This window comes from Megalobrama amblycephala, linkage group LG17 (genome assembly GCF_018812025.1).
Source record: "Megalobrama amblycephala isolate DHTTF-2021 linkage group LG17, ASM1881202v1, whole genome shotgun sequence".
Lineage (NCBI taxonomy): Eukaryota > Metazoa > Chordata > Actinopteri > Cypriniformes > Xenocyprididae > Megalobrama > Megalobrama amblycephala.
This window is the reverse complement of record NC_063060.1, coordinates 28,043,049-28,060,215: the sequence shown is the minus strand read 5'-3', so window position 1 is coordinate 28,060,215 and position 17,167 is coordinate 28,043,049. Positions and strand designations below refer to the sequence as shown.

Genomic DNA, 17,167 nt, shown 5'->3' with positions numbered 1-17,167 from the left:
TAAATTTCAATTCAACATCCTGTGGAACGTGACCAATTCAGTTGAAATTCCAGCTCATGAACTGAAAGGGAGACGATTTCTCATGAATTTATGCTCTGTGTACTACATAATTTTGTGGAATTTATTATATTCCTTTATGCACAAATGTTACATTAGCATTGCATGCAGCAGTATTCTCCATATAAACAGCAAAAAAAATAAAAAATGCCTGAAATACTTAATGCATGTGTGCCAGCCTTAACCAGGCAGAACCTTAAGATCTTGATCTTTTGCAGAGGCGGATTTTCAATTCTGTGCTCTTGTTGTGTCCCATGTGGGAAGAACAGGTGCTCGAGAAGCGAAGAATTATGTGTGTTTGGTACTTTTGTGATAAATAAGATGTGCGTTGGTTTAATCAATGCACACTGAGCTCATCTACCAGCTGTCCACTTCTTCCTGTTTTCCAGACTTGTCATTCATAGCTCAGGTGAGCAGAATTCCCAATTAGCCTTGAGTCGCTAATGCTGTAATGAGGCCTATGATGTGTCGTGAGAGCTGAACGCAAGAATTCAACCATGTCTGAGCCTAAAATCTTTTGAGGGGTGAACATAATGTGGTGATGAAATAGCTGTGAGTGACTGTTGCTAGTCAAGCATTGTGCTGAAAACACTGGTGGTCTGTGGTTTTGCAGCCGTAGCATGCTGAGATATTCAGTGCTGTTATTCTTTGAACAGGGTCCTATAGACTGACTGGAGAGCAGCACGTAGGTGCAACAGTTTGAAATGTCAGGCCTTTTATAATAGTTGATGGATGAAAATAATAATATAAAAAAGAATCTGATGGATAGAAAAGTCAAAGCATTATTAAAATGTGTGCTAACTAACAGCACCACTAATTAATGAATAATAAATAATATACAACATTCTGGCAGGCTGCATGTACAACACCAGTTAATAGACTGAATAGTTTAAAGACAAACACAAACAGCATAAACTAATTTGTACATACATTTGTTTTGTTTTTTTAAATAAATATTTTGGAGCAGATAGTGAAGGGAAAGCAGTTAACACATATCTAACATAGCTGGGAACTGCTTCAATACTGTTTTAAAAACTTAAAGCTAAAATATAAGAATGTTTCTAAACCATATAAATCCCATATACTTATCTTTGTGTTATTTCATAATGTGGTGACTTTTCTATTATTCTAAGTGTAATGTTTTGCCATGTAAGCCATCATTTTCCAATTGATTACCGCCTTTGAGTTTCAGTCCTGTATACTTATAACTACTGTACAATTTCCAGCTATTATTGCAAATATTCTTTATAAAAAAATAACAATTGTATAAAAATATATTTACAAAAATAACTTGATAAATATTGACTAATAATAATAATAATAAATAAATAAACATAAATATATAATAAAAAAGAACATATGATAAACATATGTCATGTGAATGTAAACAATCTACAGGCCAAACTGGTCAAGCAGAAAAAAATCGTTATTGTTGAGCCCTGCATGCCAAAGCAAGTGTGCTTTTTGAAACAAACAACAGTTTTCGACCCAGCTTTGTCATTGCCAGTGATGATGCTGTGGAGCACAGACCTGCTCATTACAATCACAGTGTCCAGAATCATGAGCTGGTTTGATTGTTATTTTGTTTGTTTGTTTTCTTTGTTTGTTTGCTTGTTTTTCCATTTATTTATCTGACACTTAAACTCTGTAAAAAGCTTCTGTAAATGTAATTTAAGTGATGCTAACCTGAGTTCTTTCTTTTCCCCCAGGTATCCCAAACAACCTTGGCACCTCTGGTGAGTTATTCACTCATAATGGTGTAAAGAACATAATTTGTATTTCATATACTTATTTGAAGTAAATGAAAATATACTAAAACTACTAACTACTTAATATAATTATTTTGAAGTATATGAAAATGCAGATTTTAAAAATATTAAAATGTCCTAATTGATCAAATGGACAGAACTGGACTGAAGCCATTGTGAGCACTACATTATTAAATAATACTGCCTAATTTTAAATAATTAAAATGAAAAATAAATTGATTCTTATTTTTTTATTTCATTAAGTTCGGCCAAATGCTTCTTCACTTGGAGCAGCAAACCGAAATCAAGGTAAGACTTTTGGTTTGTAAAACAATGCCTGTAAAACAACCGACGTTTTTTTTTTTTTTTTGTTTTTTTTTTTTTTTGGGGGGGTTTTCTCCAGCTTGAGTATCCTAACCCTCATACTAACAAAACGCCTTTGTTTCTACTTTTGATCTCCTCTGCGATTTCAGTCTAGCCTCAAATCTCAACAAACAAGAAGTCCATGAAACAATTTTGTGTGACTCATCGCCTGCGGTTAGTTTGTTGTTTGGTTGTTGATAACAATGAGATGCTTATAAATCAGAAAACTTAAATAAAAAGTAAAAAGTAAAATCATGGCCATGAAGCATGATTTGATAGTTGCTAATGTTAGTCAAATGCTGCTAAGATACATTTTGTCACTAACATTAAAATGGTCTCAAAGCTTAAGGATAAACTAAAAGCCACACAACTCTTTTGATTTCATGGAGTGTTTATAAAAAGAGGATTGAAAAACTGAAGGCTTCTCATTTTCAACAGCCTGCTGATTATGAGTGACAGAGAGTGGTCTCTTTTCTGTCAGGACCAGAAGCAGAACAAAACAGAGGTTGTTCTACACCCACATCTTCTAGATCCAACCCTTCTGCTGTTAAGCAGACAGCAGTGTTTAATGTTGACCTCCTGGATATCAGGGTCTTGATAACCTCTCAATGTAATTAGTCTCAAGTATCTGAGAAAAAGAAGTGAGGAATATATGAGATGGTGGTAAGTTTATTGCAAGGGCATTGATTTCAGAGACTTGAGATAATCTCAAGCATATGAATACAATGGAGAAACCATAAGTCAAACTATAAGAAAGATTCTAGGAGATGCACAGGAAAGAAAATAGTGGTGGAAAATACGTCAAAGCGACCTGTGCACTGAGATACATTTGAGAATTATTGATTAGTTAGAGAGTAGTAAATGTTAATAAATCAACAGAACATAAGACAGTTTAGGATTTATGGGAATGACTAGGTTACTAATGAACCCTCTGTTCCCTGAAAGAGGGAACAGAGACATTACATCGGAATGATGTCATGGGGTCCCTATGGAAAGCACCACAGCCAATGAACAGATGCAGATGCTGACAAGCTATGGCATGCCCTTTTGGCAACTGCTCTCACAATGTAGTAACCTACCCAGTGTCCAAAGTAAGACAAAGGGGTTGTTCTCCATACCAAAGGGGATGTAAGGGACAGGACTTACTCTGGGGATGGTCATAGCTGCTGTTCCTTTAACGTGACATTTCACAGGGAAGAGTGCTTTGGTTCCCACTTCCCAGTGATTTTCAGCCATGACCAGTGTGTTAACACTGGGGTAGCATGCCTAGTCCAATGGAGAAGGTCGCTATGAAGACCACACCATGCCAAAAGGGAGGTAACGTGTGGTGGCTACACATATGGACTGACCTGAGGGGCAGCTACATATGGAAGATCTCTGTGGTAGGTCCTACCAAACCAGGGAGGAGCTACTACCGATGCAGAGACGGGGCAGAGCAGAACTGCCCAGGGAAAGACACAGGTTCAGCAAACAGACTCCACTTCAAACCATAAGCGCACCTCAGTTTTGGGAACCAGGTCCAGTTGGGCCAGTATGGCGCAACTAACAAGACCTGCTCCTCGTCCTCCCTGACCTTGCAAAGTGTCTGTGCAAGAAGGCTAACTAGGAGAAATGCATACTTGCGTAGATCCCAGGGCCAGCTGTGTGCCAGCGCATCCATGCCGAGGGTTCCCTCAGTCAGGGAATAGAACAACTGGCAATTGGAGGACTCCTGGGAGACAAACAGGTCTACCTGTGCATCCCCAAATCAACTCCAGATCAGTTGGACCACCTCAGGATGGTGTCTCAATTCTCCCGGGAACATGAGCTGGTGTGAAACCCCTATCTTCTGCCTTAACATATTCAGGCAGTTCAGCACCAACTGTGTACGCTCATTGGTGAGATTCGCTGTCATACTGACCAAGTCCAACTCCATACCGACAAAAGGGAGAGCTTAATTTTTTCCCAGTTGACCCGAAGCCCCAAATGGCTGAGGTGCCTGAGCATAACTGATACAGAGACTGGGCCAAAATGAGCCAGGTGTCGAGATAGTTCAAGATGTGAATGCCCACCTCCCTGAGCAGGGTAAGGGCAGCCTAAATGGGAAGAACCTTGTACTGACATGCTCAACCCTCAAACGCAAAGTGTAGAAACGTTCTGTTTTGAGGTAGAATCGAGACATGAAACTAGGCGTCCTTCAGGTCGATCACTGCAAACCATTCCTGGAAGCGAACGCATGTGAGAATGTGTTTCAGTGTGAGCAGATCCAAGACTGGTCGTAACCCCCTGCCTTTCTTGGGTACAATGAAATACAGACTGTAAATCCATTTCGGCTGGAGGGACAGGCTCTATCGCTTCCTTCACACAGCCGGCCTGGCCCTCCTCTGTGGGAAGGAGTGGTACATTCACACATTCGCTTCAATGTACGCTTCCAGGGTTTAGCAGTCTGGACAGGCTGTGTTGCCTTCCTGTGGAAGGCTTTGGGTGGATGGGATGCCTCCGGTCTTCCTGGAGTCAGTGCAACCGCAGGGGGGTGTTCTCGGCAATGAGCAGGCTGGGGGCTAGCCCACGGCGGCTTGGTGGCAGAGTCATGCCAGGGCAGGATGTGTTTTATATCCTCAGTCTGCTTCTGGACTGCCAAGAACTGCTGGGCAAAGTCCTCAACAATATCGCCAAAGTGGCCTGCCTGGGAGATGGGGGCATTGAGAAACCGAACTTTGTCGGTGTCCTTCATCTCAGCCAGGTCCAAAACAAGAGGCATTCCTGGACTACCAGAGTGGACATCGTCTGGCTGAGGGCCCACGCTGTAACTTTCATCGCCCAGAGGGCAAGGTCAGTCTCTGTGCTCAGCTCCAGCAACAACCCCGGATCAGAACTACCCTTGTGCAGCTCTTTTACTCCTTTTCCACCAAGACAGATTGAGTGCTGAGTTTAGAGCCAGGGCCTAGTTTAAAATCAGTTCTCCACCTGTGGAATGTCCACATAACCCTTGGCGGCCCCACCATCGAGGGTAATTAGAGCGGAGGAGGCAAAGAATTGGCTTCGGCAGTAAAATGTGCCTTCCACGATTTCTGAACCTCCTCACGCACCTCCTGGAAGTGAGGCACTGGAGCAACACATGGCTGTGAACTGCACGCCGCACCCAGGAACCAATCATCCAACCGCGAGTGCTCGGGACACGGTGGAGGGTTCCACTCAAGCCTGATGCCTGCTGCGGCCTGGGAAAGCATGGCCGTCAACTCTGAATCTGATTCAGCATGAGCAACCACCCAGGAGGGGGGCAGAGGACAAAAGCCTGGTCTCCGATGCAGCAGTCGACATATGATCTTCATTCGGAGCATCGAATGAGACACAAGGTGCCTGACGTCAGGGACCCATGCCAACATTCGGCAACTCAACGGCAGGTGGCATGCTAGAGGAGTGGAAGGCTTGTGGGGGTTGGCCCCACAAAGAAGCTCCCACTGTAACCCTCAGATCACCCAAAGTGCTTACCAGATCCATGGCTCTACTATGAGAAGCCGCGGAGGGAGTGTATTAGCAGAGGGGACTCGTGCCTCCGTATTGAAGAAGGAGAGCTGTGACCACAATGGTAACATGGACATGCTCTCGCAGTGAGAGCATGTACCATCTATGAGCGCTCAGCGTGCTGTCTGTCCAGGCATGTGAGACAGCGATCATGGCCGTCAGATGAAGTCAGGAAATGACTACATCCAGAAACACACGAGTGGAAAGACATCTTAAAAAAAAGACACTGACCACCGGTGCTTGCCCTTTTAGGGAAACTGCTCTGAACGCCAAAGCGCCAAGGGGTGAAGTGCTGCACTCTCTCCGTGCACAGCAAGCTGGATTGCGCAACACCGTTGGATGTGCCGTCACGCCAGCAAAGAGATCCCTCGATGAGCTGTAAACAATAACATTTAAAAATGGTGTTTTCAGAGAGGATCTTCTTAATAGCAATCAAAATTGATGTCTGCTCTTTTCTTTTCTTTAGAAATGTAGCCTTTCTCTTGAAAGCTGAATGGAATGAGCAAATTATGAATGAAGTGAGTAATGCCGGTCCTATTTATACCCGTACGTCCAGGTAGGTGTGACTCAGCATGCAAATCTGCAAATGTTCATTGGCTCATTGTGTTTCCACTTGGAGGAGACTGGTCTCCCAGGCGAGACCCCATGACAGCGAGACCCCATGGCGAGACCCTGAACCTGACTGACTAAATGGGAACTTAAAATAGCATGTGTAGAGGATAAGCAACAGATCCAATATTTTATATTTTCATTCTGTTAGTGACATTTCTCTTTATTTTATTCTAAATCAGTGGTTTTCCAAATGGTTAGGGTTGTTTTGCAGATCTGTTCTGTCCTGTGGGGGAAAAAACAATGCTAAATAAAATTCAGCTAACCATATAAGTGTGCATGGTTCAGACAGCTAGATAAGTAGGCATAAACATTAAGCTTTTGAAAACACTTACCATAAATTTTGCTGATAACATCAGAGGTATGGCTGCACCAATATTAAGAGTCTGGCTGATAGCAGTAAGCTGTGAATTACTTTCATGGTATGTGTACTGACCAAAAAAATGACAGAAAATTAAAATCTATACTAGTTTGTCTAAATAAATGAAAAAGAAAACACTAAAAAGCAGTGTTGGGTGTAACGCATTACAAGTAATGCGAGTTACGTATTTAGTGACTAGAAAAAACTGAATATTACTCAAACCAGTAATTAATAAAGATTAAGAACAAATATTTATTTAATCTCAATTTATTAACTAATATCTTTGCTGCTGACATTCAATGGTCCAGTTCAGTAAGCAGACTGACTAGATAAACATCACATTTATGTTTCAATTTGTTTTTATTGCTGAAGTAAGAGTGTTGAACTTCCTAGAGAATAGCAGCACAGCTGAAAGTTTTGTATGAGCTGCGCCCTTTACTGTACAGAGGTGAATTTAAATTTCCTTTTTACATTTAACAGTATTATAATTAGTATTTTTTAAGTGTAACCTTACCTTTGTCGTCATATAAGGTTTAGTTAATCTAAATGTAAAAATAAGAGAAATGAGCATGAACAATTAAATATCCAATATCGACTGAAAAAAATCTCTAATATCTAACTGATATGTGGGATTGCGTGACATGCCTTCATCTTCAAAAAAAGAAAAAAGTACAAAACAGTGCAAGGTAAAAGAAAGAGAATTTGGAGAATTTAATTATAAAATATCAAGTGATCAAATTTAGACAAACAGTAAGAGCAAGCAAAAAATAAACTGAAGAAGATCCTTCGTTTCATTCACAGTACGGCACTTTAAGGTTATTCATGGCAATAAGGAACACTGAAACCTCTTCCCTGACCTGTCAGGGAACGGATAGATGCGTATAGATGCGTATGCGTGCGTCACTATTGCTCAAGTCGGGAGCTGCCTGTTTTGTTCTGTTGGCGTGTTAAAAATTCACTGTACTCTGCAAAGGTGCGATACAGCACATATGTCTCCCAGGGAGAGACAGACCTCGGCCAGGGTTCACACCTCATTTTTTTTCTTAGGTCAGAAGGTAAAGCGCAACACAAGTGTAAATGCAATCCACGCCACTGTACTCTCTATGTGACGGATGACCTTGCACGTCTTTCACAATGAAGATGAAGACTGGGACAGACGTGAGCGGGTGTGTTCAATGCTCCCTCAGTGCACGTGTACATATTTGAAGAAAGAAGCAGTCAAAGGAGCAGCAGCAGCAAGTCTGTCTTCTGGGTACACTTGAACCGCACCCTGTGCTCAAAACTAATCTTGGGTACAGATGCTGCTGGAAAGACAATAGCTTTGTAGGGTCCTCTGGAGGCCTGTCAGCATTTGGATAATCCCATACATAGTGAACAAAGTAAACTTCAAGCCTGGAGATTTAAAGTTTAAATCCCAGCAAAATCTTTTCAGAGTTGTCACTCAAAATGGACATTGAGCTTTTTTGAGCACCCATTAAACCATGCCAGATGGGCTTTTCGTGGAGAGATATGATATAAAAAGTGATATTTCAGTGTTAAGATCATCCTCAGCACTTAAAATGCTTAAAAGTGGCTCTTTTGATGTGATGTATTTCGGTTTGTTTGTATAATAGTAGAATTGCAAGTATAGTGCAAAAAACTCTCTACTTTTAAACTACTGGAAAAAACTGGATTTGTGTCAAATATTTTTTAATGTGTAGTAACCTTTTATGGCCATGTACACATATTGTACTCACTTGTGTCAGGCAGTTCCCTTTAGCTGTGATTAAGTCAAAACACCTTTATTTCTATAGAACTTTATACAATACAGATAACTGTGTATTCGACTGGGATTGAATTGTGTAAAGTTCATCAGTTATGGAATGAGTTCAATTCATTTATAAAGTAGCTCTGGAGAAAACAGTGATGTCATCATCCAGCTCAGTTCACTTCTCATCCAATAGTGTCAGTGCAGTCAAGTCAAAAATATTGCAGAAATAGCACAACCTCTCATACATTCTCTACTGACAAAAACATATGAAACTAGCTGATTTTCTGGTACGTTTCCCAAAGGCATCATTTGATCACCAACTATTCCGAAATTTTCACAAACAGCATCACAAAATTGTGTGGTTAACTACATCTCATGACCTGTGTGTATATATATATATATATATATATATATATATATATATATATATATATATATATAATATGAATGTGCTCTAGAATCCCAAAGTTACTTAAATAAGAGGAAACCCGTGATTGAATCAGTCAGGAAATAACGAAAAACAGCAGAGAAAAAAAAGAGCATTCAGATGCCATGTTCGTTATTTGCAGCAATCTTACATTAATCCAATTTTAAAGCGATCAAACAGCAGAAGTTACTTCACCACTTCAAAGTTTATTATAAATGATTTATCCGTGCATATCACTATGTTTTTTAATTTAATTTAATTCATATGCCCTCGTAATCTTTAATCAACAACATCTCTTCTCTTCTCTGATGACGTGTTCACTAGCGTGAGGGAAAGACAAAAGTCCCTCCCCTTCAGCAACCTGTCACTCAGCAATTTTGTAAACGGCAATGATCCAATCAATGCCTGATGGACATGGACTGGAGGACAGTTTGTCTGTCTGTGTGTAAATATATATGTTGTAAGTTTATAATAAATAATAAAAAAAAAAAAAAAAAAATGCCTGATGGACAAAATCAAGTCCCATCCTACATTTTTTCTCATTTGAGAAGCTGTTTTACTCTGATATTTGTCACAATAGGGAAGAAAAGACAAATTGCAACTTCTGTTTCATGCCAACAACAAACATGGATTGAATGACGGATCTGTGACAAAGTTACTACGGTTGCGGCAAGCAGTCATGAATAGCTTGTTAATTTCTCCAACAATGCATTTTACCATCCTATGGTAGTTAAGCAGAGAGTTACGCTGTTGTATAGAGTTACGTTGTTGGTCATACTAGATTTAGAGGGGTCATATTTAAAAACAAAAAAAACTAAACCAGCTAAACACCAGCTTGGCCAGACTGGGAAACCATTTTAAATCAGCTAACCTAAGCTTGGGCTGCTTTAAATTAGGATTTTTTTTTTTTTTTTTTTGCTGTGCCTTCTCAGAGGACCTAGATGAAATCCATCTGAATGAAAACAGCATGTAATTACACTCAGTTTCTGAGCAAATAGTCCTGTCTCCCCTCCCAAAGCAAATATTTTCCTTGATAATGGAAGCAAGTACAATGCAATAGCAATCATATTTTTTCCTCTAAAGAGTTTGTTTACAGGTCAAGGGAAGGGAGATTAGAGCAATTCGGGCTGGATTGGCATTATGGCGTATATTTCATTGCACACCAATTCCCTGTTTGTCTTAAATTTGAACTTGAATTTTGGAGGGGGGAAAACCTCAAATCTTATATATGGTATGTTTATTTTTTATTTCCAAATAATTAAATTATGGATTCCATTACAGAAGCATCAAAGCATTGTTGAACGGTTCATAAACAATAGGTGTTGATTGTGTTTGCTGCGACCTTCGTACAGTATGTTAAAAGGCCTAATCAACTGAAGTTACCAGCAGTGCAGCATTTGGACTTTCACCAGTAGCTTAATGCCAGAGATTTGCCAAAAGTCAGCTGTGGTGTTTGCAATTTTGGTCACACACTGAAAAATGTGTCACACAACGATATATTTCCTGCTCCAAATCCCACCTACCACTCTATGATTAATCATATCACTTCTGCAATATTACAGTGGGACTAACATCCCCCGTGGTGTCCTTAAAATACACCGCTGAGCCTCTCGCCAGCGCCCATCATAAACAATCACACACACAGCAACCTGATGATCATCTTGATGGATGCACTTTTTTTCTTGGAAAGTGTTTCCTGGTGGGGGGAGAAAAGCAATGTGTGTTCACCTCTCTTTTTCTATGCTCCCCACAGCTCAAGTGTGTAACAACGTTCTCCTGCGCTGTCAGAATGGTGGTGTGTGTCACCACCATCAGCACTGCCAGTGTCCGGCAGGTTTCGGCGGCATACTGTGTGAGAAGGCCCAATGCCAGGGTGACTATTGCGAGGAGCAGCAATCCAGCCAGCCGGCCCTCCGCCCCCCGCCCATGGCCCAGACTCTCCCGCTGGCTCTTCTATCTCTCATCCCCTCCCTGCTGGCCACCTGGGGCCTTACATCACTCTGAGGGGAATGCTTTTGCCCCAAAGACATTCTCAACAGGGACTCTAATATTGAGTTTCTGTTAGAGGACACACGACGGCTAAAAAGAAATGCTCCCTTGATGCAGAAGAAAAAACAAAACCACAAGGTTTTCTACTCAGTACTATGTCAATTAAAGTTTGCCAGAGATGATGGATAAACTGAAAAAACTAGAGAAACTGCAAGAGAAAAAAAAAAAGAGAAAAACAAAACAAAACACGAAATGCTGACACTAATGACTGTCTTTGTTGAAAATGTTAGGATGAAATCAAATCAATACAATGTTACTCTGAAGCCATCCGTCAGATTAAGACTTCATCTCAAACCTCAGAGCGCAGAAACACTGCAATACAATTTGTTTGGAGACAAATCATTGATGTGAAGATGAATCAAGATGAACTTGTAGACAGCCACCTAAATTTACACACACACTACCACGACTGGTTGTCAAACTTCTCACGCTTTACCTTTTCCTGACCCTCTCTCTTTTTCCTGTAACTCTGTGAAGTCATGTAAAAGACCCATGATGTATGTCACACAAGAAATGATTCAGTTTTTCAGAAATGATCAAATATACAATACAGTAACGTGAGAGACAACTGTTGAAATTTTGTACTGGGGTATTTTCATGACAGTGAGAATTAGAACAAGAAGAAAGACCTTGTCAAACAATGTGACTTTTTGCACCACTGCGACAACCTGTAAAATTTGGGTGGGTCTTTTTATTATTGCCCTGATGAAGTTGCATATCCCTGTTCAGTTGCTAACTGTTTTGCTTAAAACATGCGTTTACATTCTCACCGACCGTACTGTACGAGAGGTTTCACCAAAGGGCTTTGGTGAGGAATCCTTTGTTGCTTGAAGCCAACTATGTTTGTGAATTAAAGAAGAAAAATTACTGTTTTTGGCCATTTTGTGAAAGAAAATCTTCAAGTTAGCAGGTGATTTCTTTTCAGGTGTTTTCAAAGCTCGCAACTGCTTTAGAGATCCCACAAATTGCAGGGATATGGAATTTAACAGTTAGCACTCTTCCAAATAGAAAAGTGTAATGTTACAAACACATCCTTGAATCCGTAGAAACTTTCACCTGCCAAAATATGCAAATTCTGAACTCGGACTACATAACATAACAACCACAACAAAAGGATGAAAGATATGTAAGCCCATTGTTCTTCCTCGTCACTTTTCTGAAATCAGAATTTAAAGGTGGGGTAAGTAGATTTTCAAAAAAGCTGTTGGACATTGTTGATTATTGAAATCAACCCAAACAAACCCACCCCTCTTTTCATTGCTCCGCCTCCAAAACTCACCCTTCAATCCTAACCACTCACACAGATGATGAACGAATGACAAGGAAGCACAAAAAATGAACATACAGTACACAAGAGTAAATACAAACAATAGTTAGTTGTTTGTTGCCAACAGCACAGAAGACAATCAATGACACTCAAACCCATTAAAAACATTTATAATGTTACAACAGGTTTCTATTTCAAATAAATGCTAAACTTTATATTCATCAAAGTATCCTGGAAAAAAAATGCACTACAGTTTTCACAGAAATATTAAGCAGCACAACTGTTTTCAACATTAATAATAATAAGAAATGTTTCTTGAGCAGCAAATTAGCATATTAGAATGATTTGTGAAGGATCGTGTGACACTGAAATAATGATGCTGAAAATTCAGCTTTGCATCACAAGAATAAATCACAGCGATTTTAAATTTTGATTTTAAATGTTGTATTTGAGATCAAAATATAGGTGCAAAATATAGCTACTATCTTTAATTCTCTTTTAAATTCTTACTTTTTGTCTCTCACTTGTGTTTAATGTACCCATCAATTGCTGGTTATTGGTTAACATTCCTGTAGCTCAAACTGTAGTACAGGTCAAGGGTTTGCATGAACTGGTAAAAAAACTGGTAAAACCTTAACTTTCAATGCAATGCAATGTATGTGCCTTTGGATAAAAGCTTCTGCCAAATGCATAATGTAAATGGCACTTACTCAGTAGCTGGTACTCTATTGTCAAGGCACATTTTCTGACATAGTTCAAATTTCAACTGAAATCAATTCATAAAAATAGTAGTAACAGGGCTTGATTTAAGGGCACGGCAATAAAAGTTTTCCAGCAGAGACTGAAATCAAATGTAAATCACAAAACGAATGAGTAAGAGAGGTGTGTTGACAAAAAATGGATTGGAGAATGTCACTCACTGCGAGGAATAACATGCAGTCGTGATACGGAAATCATTTTCAAGTCCACGCTGGGCACTTAAATGGAAATGAAGTCATTCTGTGTCTGTGACACACGGTGAAAGCGGGTCTGAGGCTGGATAGATTACATTAGTGAGATTAGGCCTCTTCATTTCAATCAAATCAAATCCTCAATCGCCCTTGATCTTAATAACTTTTCTCCCAAAAGACAAGTATAAGTGAAGATGTCATTTTATTTTGAGAAATAACTGCCATGTCCATTTACTCCTTTGTAAATTCCATTGATGATTAGATCCAGGTTGGCCATTTTTGTTCGACTCATTTCGTTCAGCTTAATAAATGCGGTCAAATAATTAGAAACACTTTGCACTTCCAAGATGGAAATTTAAGATTGGCCAGATAAATGAGTATAAACATTGCACCCCCCAAAAAACAAGCTATACTGCATCTCATTAGGTTTGAATGCAAATGCAGTCAGAATGCTAATGAGTCTGTAATGAGACTGAATGCAAACTCCCTCCAGCAAACTACCACCTCTATTTTTGATGGACATCAGGGGTCAATGAGGGTCCATGCGGTTTCTCATTCCTCATATAGTTTACAATAATAACTGGATGCTCTTTAGAAAACAGCTTCTTTTCTACCGAGACTATTGTTATACATTTTAGCAGCTATTTTTACACAATGCGTCCCTGATTGTGCATTTTGAAAGCTCTGCATACTAAAAAGGGGAAACAATTCTTTGACATTCCCTCAAGCTGTGAATAAATCCTGAGGCTATTATTTGTCACCTGTTGGAAACAACAGCGGCACGAATATATATATACACAAACTCCAGACAAAGAATTGTACAGTGCTATTTCAAAACTACAAGAAAAACCTCAGAGACTGTGAGATTTCTTTGAATATGGTCTTTATAACATCACGTTGGGATTATCAATGGCTTACAAAACTAATGGCTCACTCTCAAGGTTCCATTTTTCAAAGCGGCAGAACAGCATGAGGAGCTTCCCACTTGAGACTGTCCCTGACAATGTTACTAGGCCAAGATGTCCCACACCTGAGATGAGAGAGAACATGAAGTACATTTTAGTAAGGCTGTAAAACATCTTTTATACCTTCCTGTCTCTCCTCCAACTTTCTGGACCATTTTTAACTTTTAAAGGTTATAGTGTATCAACAATTTGTGCATAGCTCATGGACATTTGATGGATGATTATTGAAGCACAATGTTTTTCAAAGTACAGGAGACTCAGAGTAGATAACATAACACTGTCATAAAACATTATGCTTTTTTTTCCTCCAGGATGTGGCCTGTTTACCAAGAATGATGCTTTTGTGAGAGTAATGGCCACATCCATCTCTGAGGAACAGAACTGTAATGCCTTATTCAAAGCAAGGTGTTACTCTTTGTGAATGCAGCAGCTCATTTACACTTTTTGGAGTAAAAACTAGCTTACAGTACATTAGAGTTGTAGTTCACTCTTTTCCCTTATGACATATACAGTGGGGTTGTAATTACTCAATGTAATCTACAGTTTATAACAACACAGAAATTAATATCTAAAATACACATGCCTTAAATGAATTATAATATATAGCAGGTATATCTAAATCATGATTATATAATATAGACCTAACTGTGTGCTGTATCTCTTTAGATGAGTAAAAGCCATTTACAAAAGTTTGGGGTCTGTAATTTTTTAATGTTTTTGTCTCTATTCTCTCCAAGGCTGCATTTATTTGATAAAAATACAGTAAAAACAGTAATATTGTAAAATATCAATACAATTTAAAATGTAATTTACTCCTGTGATGGCAAAGCTGAATTTTCAGCATCATTACTCCAGTCTTCAATGTCACACGATCCTTCAGAAATCATTCTAATATGCTGATTTGATGCTCACAAAACATTTATACTTATTATCAATGTTAAAACAGCTGTGTTCCATAATATTGTTTGTGGAAACTGATACATTTCTTTTCCCAGGCACATTTTACCAATTCCAAACCACATCAATCTAAATAACTACTATTAATTTAGTATTTGATCATTTATAAGTGATATATAATTGTTCATGAAGGCTGGGAATGAGAAACGCCTTATATTCAGGTGTACATAATTATTAGGCAGGTTTTCTTTTCAGAGGCAATGAAAATTTTACTCACGCAAGCTTTACTCACCCTCAAACCATCCTATGTGTATATGACTATTATTTCTGATGAACACAATCGGAGAAATATTATTAAATATCCTGACGCATCCGAGCTTTACAATGGCAGTAAAGGCTGATTTATACTTCAGCGTCGGACCTACGCCGGAGCCTCTGCGCCGTAGGCTATGCGTCTGTTTTCATTTATACTTCTGCGTCGTTGTCCGCGTCGACGTACATGCAGACCACTAGGAGGCAGTGTCCGCGGTCATGTTGAGTATCAAAACAAAAGCCGAAGAAGAAGCAGCTCGTCATGTACGTTGTCAGAGAAGCTTACAAACAGAAACAGTAGGGAAGCGGCAAATAGGTAATGACTTTTGTTGCAGTTTGACTGTATGTGTCCTCTGAAACAGAGTGTTTTTAATTCATAGTGAAGTTGAAAGTGCTCGCTCTTCTCCGAGTGCTCCGCGCCAGTCTTTTGACCCGAGGGAGGGGTTCTAGCAGACCAATCAGAGCGCTTGCGGTCCGCGTAGAATTGACGCGTTGTTACATTTTTGAAGAGGTGCACGTCAGGCTACGTCGTATGCTACGCGTGCTACGCACAGCCTACGCCGTAGCTACGGCGTACACTCTACGCAGAAGTATAAATCAGCCTTAAGCGTTACCAAACGAGTATGAGCTGAAGAAAGTGTCTCCATCCAGAGACACTGGATTTCACTCAGACTGAAAAGTCAAAAATTATTAAATGCTCATGAGAAGGATGCAATACTAATGAAATACTAGAAATTGTAAAGTTATGGCATGACCACTGGACAGCAAAACACTCAGCAGGGTCAGACAAAAACAGATGGAGAAGAAAAGACACATTAAAGGATTAGTTCACTTTCAAATGAAAATTAGCCCAAGCTTTATTCACCCTATTCATCCTAGGTGTATGACTTTCTTCTTTCAGATGAAAACATTCTGAGAAATATTACTAAATATCCTGACGCATCCGAGCTTTACAATGGCAGTAAGCGTTACCAAACGAGTATGAGCTAAAGAAAGTGGCTCCATCCACATCCATCCATCATAAACATACTCTACATGGCTCCAGGGGGATAATAAATGCCTTCTGAAGCGAAACCATGCATTTGTGTAAAAAAAAAAAAAAAAACATATTTAACAAGTTATGAAGTAAAATATCTAGCTTCTGCCAGACCGCCTTCCGTATTTAAGTTACAAAGAAAGTGTAAAATGGTGTCACGTCAGTTACACTTTTTCCGCAAGTTGAATAGGGTAGGTGTAGGATGTAGTGTAAGCATTTTGAACTGCGAGAGTTTTACACTTTCTTTGTACGTATAATATGGAAGGCAGTCTGGCAGAAGCTAGATATTTTACTTCATTACTTGTTAAATATGGATTTTTTTTTTAGACAAATGCATCACTTTGCTTCAGAAGGCCTTTATTAACCCCCCAGAGCCATGTGAAATATGTTTATGATGGATAGATGTGGATGGAGACACTTTCTTCAGCTCATACTTGTTTGGTAACGCTTACTGCCATTGTAAAGCTCGGATGCGTCAGGATATTTAATAATATTTCTCCGATTGTGTTCATCAGAAATAATAGTCATATACACATAGGATGGTTTGAGGGTGAGTAAAGCTTGCGGTAATTTTCATTTGAAAGTGAACTAATCCTTTAACTGCAAAATAATGAATAATTAAGGTGAAGAATTAAGTGTTAAACCATCAGGAACCCTTTAGTATAGAACTGCAACCTACTGTACCTGGAGTCTCCAGAAGTGCAAGGCATCAGGATCTCAGAAACTTAGGTTCAGTTGCAGTTCTGGAGAATGGTGGTGCTGGAGGCTAAAGGGTTCCTGATGGTTTCACACTTAATTCTTCACCTTAATTCTTAATTATTTAGCCGTTAACATGTCTTTTCTTCTCCACCTGTTTTTGTCTGACCCTGCTG

At 39.4% G+C, this 17,167-nt stretch overlaps 1 protein-coding gene across 3 annotated transcripts in view; it reads left to right on the top strand.

Annotated features, from left to right (window-relative positions):
* The window catches only part of LOC125251131 (netrin-G1), a 77,210-nt gene extending 65,474 nt beyond the window's left edge, over positions 1-11,736 (top strand). For all 3 annotated transcript variants that reach the window (XM_048164069.1, XM_048164070.1, XM_048164068.1), the window contains exons 5-7: positions 1,767-1,793; positions 2,070-2,114; positions 10,573-11,736. In XM_048164069.1, coding sequence (XP_048020026.1) covers positions 1,767-1,793; positions 2,070-2,114; positions 10,573-10,823 — 323 coding nt within the window. In that variant the 3' untranslated portion in view covers positions 10,824-11,736. The remainder of the gene's footprint in view (positions 1-1,766; positions 1,794-2,069; positions 2,115-10,572) is intronic.
* The last annotated feature ends 5,431 nt before the right edge of the window (positions 11,737-17,167 follow it).